This window comes from Symphodus melops, assembly GCF_947650265.1.
Source record: "Symphodus melops genome assembly, contig: scaffold_257, whole genome shotgun sequence".
Lineage (NCBI taxonomy): Eukaryota > Metazoa > Chordata > Actinopteri > Labriformes > Labridae > Symphodus > Symphodus melops.
The window spans coordinates 7501-17500 of NW_027636666.1; the positions used below are offsets into that span (position 1 = coordinate 7501).

The following is a 10000-nucleotide window of genomic DNA, read 5'->3' on the forward strand; positions in this document are numbered from 1 at the left end:
CAGCTTCTCCCTCACTGTGGACAGTCAGGACTCACACACACATTCACACACACACACACACTGTGGTTTGTATTCGTCGGACGGTCTTTCCTGCTCGAGGCAAAGCCTGGTGATGTGTGATTGGTCAATGAATGTCAGACTATAAATTCACACTGAGACAGAGATCACATGTAACGTGACAAGTTGTTTAAAACACATGACATGAGATGGTGACAGTTTGTGGGAGGAGTCAACAAGCGGAGTGGTCTCTAAACCTAATTTCACTTTATTTAAAAAAAAAAAAGTATGTTCCGTTAATTTACTTTATAAATAATAAATACATAATAAATCATTTAAATTTCACTGTGAGGTTTGGACTCCTCACTGGTTTGATCCAATGTAGTGCACTCTCTACACCACTAGAGGGAGTCTCTTCAGTTTGGATTGTGAGCAGAAGGTCTCTGAATGCATCAAACAGAACAATAATGTAACTCATCTTCACACTGTGAGCTGACTGAAGCTGAAGACGATGTGCCTCTCTGTTTCACTGTCAGATACACCGGGACACAGTCTGACGGTGTTTTCTGACAGACGCTTGAGTCAGCTTCAAGTCGTTCAGACGACAGGCGCTGAAGATGAAATCAAGGAAGACCATCTCAGAAAAGTCTTTCGCCATGTTTACGACATTCTCGCCATCTGTTGTGTAATATTTAGTGTGTTTGCTGATCTTAAAGGTAGAGTCAGCAGCTTCCTCCTTCAAAATAAAACTCAATCTCCTTCTAAAGTGAAGCTGCTCCATTGTCCCTTCAAAATAAAACTCAGTCTCCTTCTAAAGTGAAGCTGCTCCATTGTCCCTTCAAAATAAAACTCAGTCTTCTCCTAAAGTGAAGCTGCTCCATTGTCCCTTCAAAATAAAACTCAGTCTCCTCCTAAAGTGAAGCTGCTCCATTGTCCCTTCAAAATAAAACTCAGTCTCCTTCTAAAGTGAAGCTGCTCTTTGTCCCTTCAAAACAAAACTCAGTCTTCTCCTAAAGTGAAGGCTGCTCCTTTGTCCCTTCAAAATAAAACTCAGTCTCCTTCTAAAGTGAAGCTGCTCCATTGTCCCTTCAAAATAAAACTCAGTCTCCTTCTAAAGTGAAGCTGCTCTTTGTCCCTTCAAAATAAAACTCAATCTCCTTCTAAAGTGAAGCTGCTCCATTGTCCCTTCAAAATAAAACTCAGTCTCCTCCTACAGTGAAGCTGCTCCATTGTCCCTTCAAAATAAAACTCATTCTCCTCCTAAAGTGAAGCTGCTCTTTGTCCCTTCTGGGCCTCCGTACATGTGTGACTGTGTCTGCAGAGACTCTGTTGTGTTAGCCATTTTTGTGTGTTTTATATTTCTTTAAAACTGGATATATTATGTAGTTAAGATAAGTATTTATTGATTGATTTGCCATGAATTATGATATTATTTTGTTGTTATAATGTAAGTTAATTAATTGGAGCAGAAACAGTCATTTAGTCCTGTATGACCTTTAAGGAGAGTCTAGGTCACGAGGATTAGATGAGATACAGGTGCTCAGGTGTAGCGGGATGAAGGTGGGGTGGAGAGGCTGAGAGAACAAACACTTGGCTGGATAAAAACCTTAGTTTCATTTATAGTTTTATACACAATTAGAAATATTATTTATTTAACTTGGATGTACCTGAAAACGTGTTTTCTTTTTGCAAATAAACCTACGTGATGAGAAATTGAAATCAAGTCAGAAGTGCATCATCTGTCACAGCTCAGCCTTGGTTTGAAGCTTGGATGTGTTTGGAAAGTCCTCTGAGCTGGCGCTGGTGTTTCCTCCAGCCAATGAGAGCGCAGCAGGTGAGGTTAGGACTGGATAAAGTTCAGTGGTGATACTAGAGTTTATGAAATGAATGGAGGGCCCTCCAACCAGCATTCATCATCAGATCCAGAGCATTCAGGAGCAGAATCTAAAGTTAGAAGGAGGACATACTGGCTGCTGCATTGTTGTCAGAGAAGCTTCAACACAGCAGGTTTCCTTCATGATCACACAGGAAGAGAGCAGCTCTCTGATTGGCTGATTGATCACAGAGGAGGAGAGCAGCTCTCTGATTGGCTGAGGAGAGCAGCTCTCTACAGAAAGAAGACATAAACATGACAAAGTCTCTTCACCTTCAGATGAGTCATGTGATGTGATGTTGGTTCCACTAGATGGCGTCAAAGCGTCTCTTCAGAAGTGACAGAGAAACATGTCTGTTTTTCTCGGTCCTGTCTGAAGTTGTGTAAACTCAGACGGGTCTCCATGAACCGTGAACAGATTCCATCCATTCCACAGAGGGCACGGCGTGTGATCCACAGAGAACAGGAGGAACGGTCACAGGTCAAGATGACTCTGAGACCTTCAACAACACTCTGACATGAGTGAAAGCAAAGAACACTTCAACACAGCTCCAACCTCTGAGTCAGCACATTCTGTCAGAGAACAGTTATTTACTTTAATGTGGGAGGAAGAGGAAGAGGAGGAGGCGAGGAGGAGAAGAGGAGGAGAGGAGGAGAAGAGGAGAAGGAGGAGGAGGAGAAGAGGAGGAGGAGAAGAGGAGGAGGAGGAGGAGGAGAAGAGGAGGAGGAGGAGGAGGAGGAGAAGAGGAGAAGGAGGAGGAGGAGAAGAGGAGGAGGAGAAGAGGAGGAGGAGGAGGAGGAGAAGAGGAGGAGGAGGAGGAGGAGGAGGAGGAGGAGAAGAGAGGAAAATTGTAATTATTTTGAATAATATTAATGTCATTATTTTTTAATTATTTTTAATAATATTAATCTGTATTATTACTTTTTAACTATTTTTTTATTAATATTAATCTATTATTATTTATTGATTATTTTTAATAATAATAGTCTATATTATTACTTTTTAGCTATTTTTAATCATAATAATCTGTGTTATTATGATTCAATGATCTTTAATAATGTTAATGTGAGGGCAGGTCTTCAGGAGATGGAGGATGTGAAGTTTAGATTCTGGGAAACAGACGAGTTTCATGTCATCGGAGGTTGTTCAAGAAAAAATACAGCATCCCTTTAAGTATGTCTGTGTGTGTGTGTGTGTGTGTGTTTGTGTGTGTGTGTGTGTGTGTGAGTGTGTGTGTGTGAGTGTGTGTGTGTGTGTGTGTGTGTGTGTGTGTGTGCACTGACAGGAGGAAGCAGAAGTCTGATGTTTCTTCACGTTCCTGCAGCTGTGGTTAACCACAACATTTGAACATGAGCTGACATCATGACAGACTGACTCCCTCTCTCTGAGGGGCGATCAGGAGGCGATCAGGGGCGATCAGGGGGCGATCAGGGGGCAATCAGGAGGCAATCAGGGGCGATCAGGGGCGATCAGGAGGCGATCAGGGGGCAATCAGGAGGCAATCAGGGGCGATCAGGAGGCAATCAGGGGCGATCAGGAGGCAATCAGGGACGATTGGGGAGCGATCAGGTGGCGATCAGGAGGCGATCAGGAGGCGATCAGGAGGCGATCAGGGGGCGATCAGGAGGCGATCAGGAGGCGATCAAGAGGCGATCAGGAGGCGATCAAGAGGCGATCAGGGGGCGATCGGGGGGCGATCGGGGAGCGATCAGGAGGCGATCAGGGGGCGATCGGGGGGCGATCAGGAGGCGATCAGGGGGCGATCGGGGGCGATCGGGGGGCGATCGGGGAGCGATCAAGAGGCAATCAGGAGGCGATCAGGGGGCGATCAGGGGGCGATCAGGGGGCGATCAGGGGGCGATCAGGGGGCGATCAGGGGGCGATCAGGGAGCGATCAGGAGGCGATCAGGGGGCGATCGGGGGGCGATCGGGGAGCGATCAGGAGGCGATCAGGAGGCGATCAAGAGGCAATCAGGAGGCGATCAGGGGGCGATCAGGGGGCGATCAGGGGGCGATCAGGGGCGATCAGGGGCGATCAGGGGGCGATCAGGGGGCGATCAGGGGGCGATCAGGGGGCGATCAAGAGGCGATCAGGGGGCGATCAGGGGGCGATCAGGGGGCGATCAGGGGGCGATCAGGGGCGATCAGGGGCGATCAGGGGGCGATCAGGGGGCGATCAGGGGCGATCAGGGGGCGATCAGGGGGCGATCAGGGGGCGATCAGGGGGCGATCAGGGGGCATGGACGAGACCCTGCACACGGAACAAACATGTCTGCATGAATGTGAAGTGAGGGCTGAGTGTAAGAGGCAAAGCAGGTCACACAAGAGGAGGAGAGGTCTGTATTCACAAAGAGGCTCCCTCCTTCCTTTCTACACAGAACACACCTTAAACCAGAGAGTGACGCACACACTGCTGCGCAACACACACACACACACACACACAGCCAGTCTGTGTCACAACAGACAGAGAGCAGACACACACACACACACACACACACACACACACACACACACACAGCCAGTCTGTGGCACAACAGACAGAGAGCAGACACACACACACACACACACAGGGTCAGGTGTGAACATGTCGGGGAAGCTGCAGGGGAACGTGGTGGTGACGGGGTCGAACCGAGGGATCGGACTGGAGCTGGTCAGGCAGCTGGCTCAGCAGGTGAAGGAGGAGGAGACTCACCTGTTCGCCTGCTGCAGGGAGCCGGAGGGCAGCCGGGCTCAGGTGAGACAACCATTACTTCTCCTCATGTCAGCCGGAGGTCTGAGTACAGAGTCCAGGGTTTGTCTCCTGAGTACAGAGTCCAAGGTTTGTCTCCTGAGTACAGAGTCCAGGGTTTGTCTCCTGATTACAGAGTTCAGGGTTTGTCTCCTGAGTACAGAGTCCAGGGTTTGTCTCCTGAGTACAGAGTCCAGGGTTTGTCTCCTGAGTACAGAGTCCAGGGTTTGTCTCCTGAGTACAGAGTCCAGGGTTTGTCTCCTGATGACAGAGTCCAGGGTTTGTCTCCTGAGTACAGAGTCCAGGGTTTGTCTTCTGATGACAGAGTCCAGGGTTTGTCTCCTGAGTACAGAGTCCAGGGTTTGTCTTCTGATGACAGAGTCCAGGGTTTGTCTCCTGATGACAGAGTCCAGGGTTTGTCTCCTGAGTACAGAGTCCAGGGTTTGTCTCCTGAGTACAGAGTCCAGGGTTTGTCTTCTGATGACAGAGTCCAGGGTTTGTCTCCTGATGACAGAGTCCAGGGTTTGTCTCCTAAGTACAGAGTCCAGGGTTTGACTCAAGATTCAAGATTCAAGATTTCTTTATTTAGTCCCGAAGGAAATTTGCCTTGGACGTACAGGCTGCTGCATAACAGAAAAGAAAAATACAGTAAAACAGTGCATAGCACACAAGTGCTGACAGTGCAATAAAGTGCATACCTACATACATATATACATGGCACTCCTTTACAGGAACAGAGACTCTACTTACGGCCTGAGTTCAACAGAGAAACGGATCGTGGGATAAATGAAAATTTATACCTGTTCAAATATCTTTTCTTATTTTTAACTGGAACTCTGTAACGTCTGCCTGAGGGTAACAATTCATACTCTGAATTCAAGACATGAGACGGGTCTGCAGCTATTTTCTTGGCCTGTCTAAGTACCGTTCCTTCAAATATTGTTTGAAGAGTGGGGTGCTCCCTCACTCCCATCACTTTCAGTGCAGTGTGAACCAATCTGGTTATTTGAGACTTCAACTTCACAGTTAAATTACCAAACCAGGAAACAATTGCATAGCGAAGTAAACGTTCGATCACAGAATGATAAAAAAGCAGCATCACCTTCTGCTGGACACCGTACGCCCTCAGCCTTCACAGGAAGTGAAGTCACTGCTGGACACCGTACACCCTGAGCCTTCACAGGAAGTGAAGTCACTGCTGGACACCATACACCCTCAGCCTTCACAGGAAGTGAAGTCACTGCTGGACACCGTACACCCTGAGCCTTCACAGGAAGTGAAGTCGCTGCTGGACACCGTACACCCTGAGCCTTCACAGGAAGTGAAGTCGCTGCTGGACACCGTACACCCTCAGCCTTCACAGGAAGTGAAGTCGCTGCTGGACACCGTACACCCTCAGCCTTCACAGGAAGTGAAGTCGCTGCTGGACACCGTACACCCTCAGCCTTCACAGGAAGTGAAGTCACTGCTGGACACCGTACACCCTGAGCCTTCACAGGAAGTGAAGTCGCTGCTGGACACCGTACACCCTGAGCCTTCACAGGAAGTGAAGTCGCTGCTGGACACCGTACACCCTGAGCCTTCACAGGAAGTGAAGTCGCTGCTGGACACCGTACACCCTGAGCCTTCACAGGAAGTGAAGTCACTGCTGGACACCGTACACCCTGAGCCTTCACAGGAAGTGAAGTCACTGCTGGACACCGTACACCCTGAGCCTTCACAGGAAGTGAAGTCACTGCTGGACACCGTACACCCTGAGCCTTCACAGGAAGTGAAGTCGCTGCTGGACACCGTACACCCTGAGCCTTCACAGGAAGTGAAGTCGCTGCTGGACACCGTACACCCTCAGCCTTCACAGGAAGTGAAGTCGCTGCTGGACACCGTACACCCTCAGCCTTCACAGGAAGTGAAGTTGCTGCTGGACACCGTACACCCTCAGCCTTCACAGGAAGTGAAGTCACTGCTGGACACCGTACACCCTGAGCCTTCACAGGAAGTGAAGTCGCTGCTGGACACCGTACACCCTGAGCCTTCACAGGAAGTGAAGTCGCTGCTGGACACCGTACACCCTGAGCCTTCACAGGAAGTGAAGTCGCTGCTGGACACCGTACACCCTGAGCCTTCACAGGAAGTGAAGTCACTGCTGGACACCGTACACCCTGAGCCTTCACAGGAAGTGAAGTCACTGCTGGACACCGTACACCCTGAGCCTTCACAGGAAGTGAAGTCACTGCTGGACACCGTACACCCTGAGCCTTCACAGGAAGTGAAGTCACTGCTGGACACCGTACACCCTGAGCCTTCACAGAAAGTGAAGTCGCTGCTGGACACCGTACACCCTCAGCCTTCACAGAAAGTGAAGTCACTGCTGGACACCGTACACCCTCAGCCTTCGCAGAAAGTGAAGTCGCTGCTGGATCCTAGTACACACACTATTTACATGGACACTCTGATAAGTTATTGGCAATATGTACTCCGAGATATTTGTATGAATCAGCCTGTGCAATATTAACGTCATGAATAAGTATCGGCGTGTGGTCCCCCACATGACCCGGGTCAAACACCATGTCTTCTGTTTGTATTGACTTTTAGGTGATTGTGCTCACACCATAGGACAAAGTTGTTTACCTCCTGCTTGTACACAAGGGTGTTTGTATCAGACTCCAAGAGGCCCAGAATGGCCTCAGAGAAACACTAGACTGCCTGCTGGTGCAGTCATTAGTATAAACCGTGAATAAAGGGGGAGAACTCAAACACCCCTGAGGAACTCCTGTACTTATTACTTTTAACTGGGATGTTGTCTGGTTCACTCTGACCTGTTGGGTCCTGTTGGTTAAAACAGAGTGGTACCATCTGATTATAAATGGGTTGACGTTCATCTGTTTGAGTTTATTGAGAAGGATGTGCGGCTGCACAGTATTAAAGGCCGAACTGAAGTCCACGAACAGTAATCTGGCATCAGCCTTTGGATTTTCAACATGTTGTAAGATTGAATGTGTTACAGTCAGAATTGCATCATCAGTGCCCCGGTTGTCTCTGTAGGCAAACTGATATGGATCTAATTGTCCATTTATATTTGACTTCAGCTTCACCACCATCAACTTCTCTAGGCACTTGACTACAATGGAAGTCAAGGCAACAGGCCTATAGTCGTTGTTATCTTGGGGGACCGCTTTTTTTGGAAGAGGGTTGATGGTCGCCCTTTTCCACAAAGATGGAACTATATGCGAATCCACTGATCTTTGATAGAGGGGGGCCAAGCTGGTGTTAGCTCCTCCCATGCACACGTCTTCAAAAGGAAGGATGAGACACAGTCAGGGCCTGCTGCCCTGCTAGTGTCCAATCTTTTAAACTGTTTTACTACCTCAGTATGGTCTATGTCTATTTTTGAAACATCCTCTCCTAATGGTATGGTGCTAATGACATTATAACAATCAGAAGAATGGTCGTGTGTGTCAAACTGGAGGTAGAAATTGTTTAGATCATTTGCCATGAAACTTTCATCGGTTGAATACAGTGGTTTCCTAGTAGGTGTCATATTAGTGATTGATTTCATTGTGTCCCACATTTTTTTGGTGTTGTTTACTTTGAAATCCTCTTCAATGGATTCCTTATGCTGTTGCTTTGCTGTTTTGAGTTTCAGGTTTAACTCTTTTTGCACTAGTCTTTGTTGCAGATAGTCCTTGCTCTTGAAAGCAAGCGTCTTGCGCCTAATGCAATCGTTAATGTCCTTATTAATGTACGGCTTATTGTTTGGATATAACTTAATTGATTTGTGGGGTATCACCGCCTCCACACAGAAGTTAATATAGGCTGTAATAACATCTGTGGATGTATTCAGGTCAGGCTCGTGAAAAATGTCCCAGTCGGTGCTTAAATAACACCCTTTCAATGTTTCAATACTGTCAGTGGACCAGACTTTAACAGTTTTAACGAGGGGTTTACTCCTCTTTAGTGAGGAACGGTAGATGGGAATAAGGTGAATAACGTTGTGGTCTGAATTGGACAAGGGTGCCTTAGCTGTGGCTGTGTATGCCATTTGGATATTCCCATAACATTTGTCTAATATTTTCTTTTGCCTTGTGCTACATTTGATGTACTGATCAAAACCAGGCAAAGACATTTCCAGTTTGCAATGATTTACGTCTCCCAAAATCAGTATGGGAGCCTCAGGTGTACGTTGCAGCTGCCTGTGCACACAGTCTGCCACCTGGGCTGCAGCCCTCCCTGCGTTGGCACTCGGAGGTACATAAACAGCACAAATTAGAATGTTTCCAAACTCCATTGGTAGGAAGAATGGTCTGAGACTCAAACACAGCAGTTCGATGTCCGGGTTACAAACAGCCTCTCGTGTTGTGTATTGTCTGCACCACTTGTCGTTAATGTAGACACATAGTCCACCTCCCCTCTGCTTGCCCGACTCAAAACTTCTGTCCAGACGTGCAAGGGAAAAACCGTCCAACTCCACAAGCGAGTTGGGAATGACTGGGTGTAGCCATGTCTCCGTAAAAACCATGGCGCATGACTCACGGTATTCGTTGCAGTGTCTGGTAAAGAGTTTCAACTCATCCATTTTGTTCCTCAGGGAGCGCACATTAGCCAGGATAAGTGAGGGTAGAGGCGGCTTGTTACCTCGCCGTCGGAGCCTCTTCCTTACACCTCCGGGTCTGCCCCTCCTCCGCCGTCTCCGCTGATTATCCCCGTCCTCGTCCGGCCCACTGACTTGCAATGGTCGTTGTAATTCCTTGGGAAGGTCGGCAACAAGCGGTGTTTCCGCACAGCTGTTGCGCAGAGACAAAAGTGTTCCTCTGTCATAGATGTGCATTTCCCGTTTGTTGCCAATTGTTTGGCGTGGCTTCACTGCGGAAAGCAGCAGAAGAAGTCCGATTCCGAAACACTTTGTGAACTCGCCATCTCATAGTGCTCGTAATGCGCCGTGCAACATTACATTAAGCGACCCTAAACCGAGAAAACATGACTTAAAACGTGACAAATAACAGAAAACAAAAAACAGCAGCTCTGCCGTCCGTGTCGCCGCAGAGCAGCGCCAACGGTTTCGCCATACTGATGACAGAGTCCAGGGTTTGTCTCCTGAGTACAGAGTCCAGGGTTTGTCTCCTGAGTACAGAGTCCAGGGTTCGTCTCCTGAGTACAGAGTCCAGGGTTTGTCTCCTGATGACAGAGTCCAGGGTTTGTCTCCTGAGTACAGGGTCCAGGGTTTGTCTCCTGAGTACAGAGTCCAGGGTTTGTCTCCTGATGACAGAGTCCAGGGTTTGTCTCCTGATGACAGAGTCCAGGGTTTGTCTCCTGAGTACAGAGTCCAGGGTTTGTCTCCTGAGTACAGAGTCCAGGATTTGTCTCCTGAGTACAGAGTCCAGGGTTTGTCTCCTGAGTACAGAGT

At 48.1% G+C, this 10000-nt stretch overlaps 1 protein-coding gene across 1 annotated transcript in view; it reads left to right on the forward strand.

Moving 5' to 3' along the window:
- Positions 1–4453: 4453 nt before the first annotated feature.
- Positions 4454–10000, forward strand: part of LOC306819220 (C-signal-like) — an 11778-nt gene continuing 6231 nt past the window's right edge. The window contains exon 1 of the mRNA XM_079372992.1: positions 4454–4605. Coding sequence (XP_079229118.1) covers positions 4456–4605 — 150 coding nt within the window. The 5' untranslated portion in view covers positions 4454–4455. The remainder of the gene's footprint in view (positions 4606–10000) is intronic.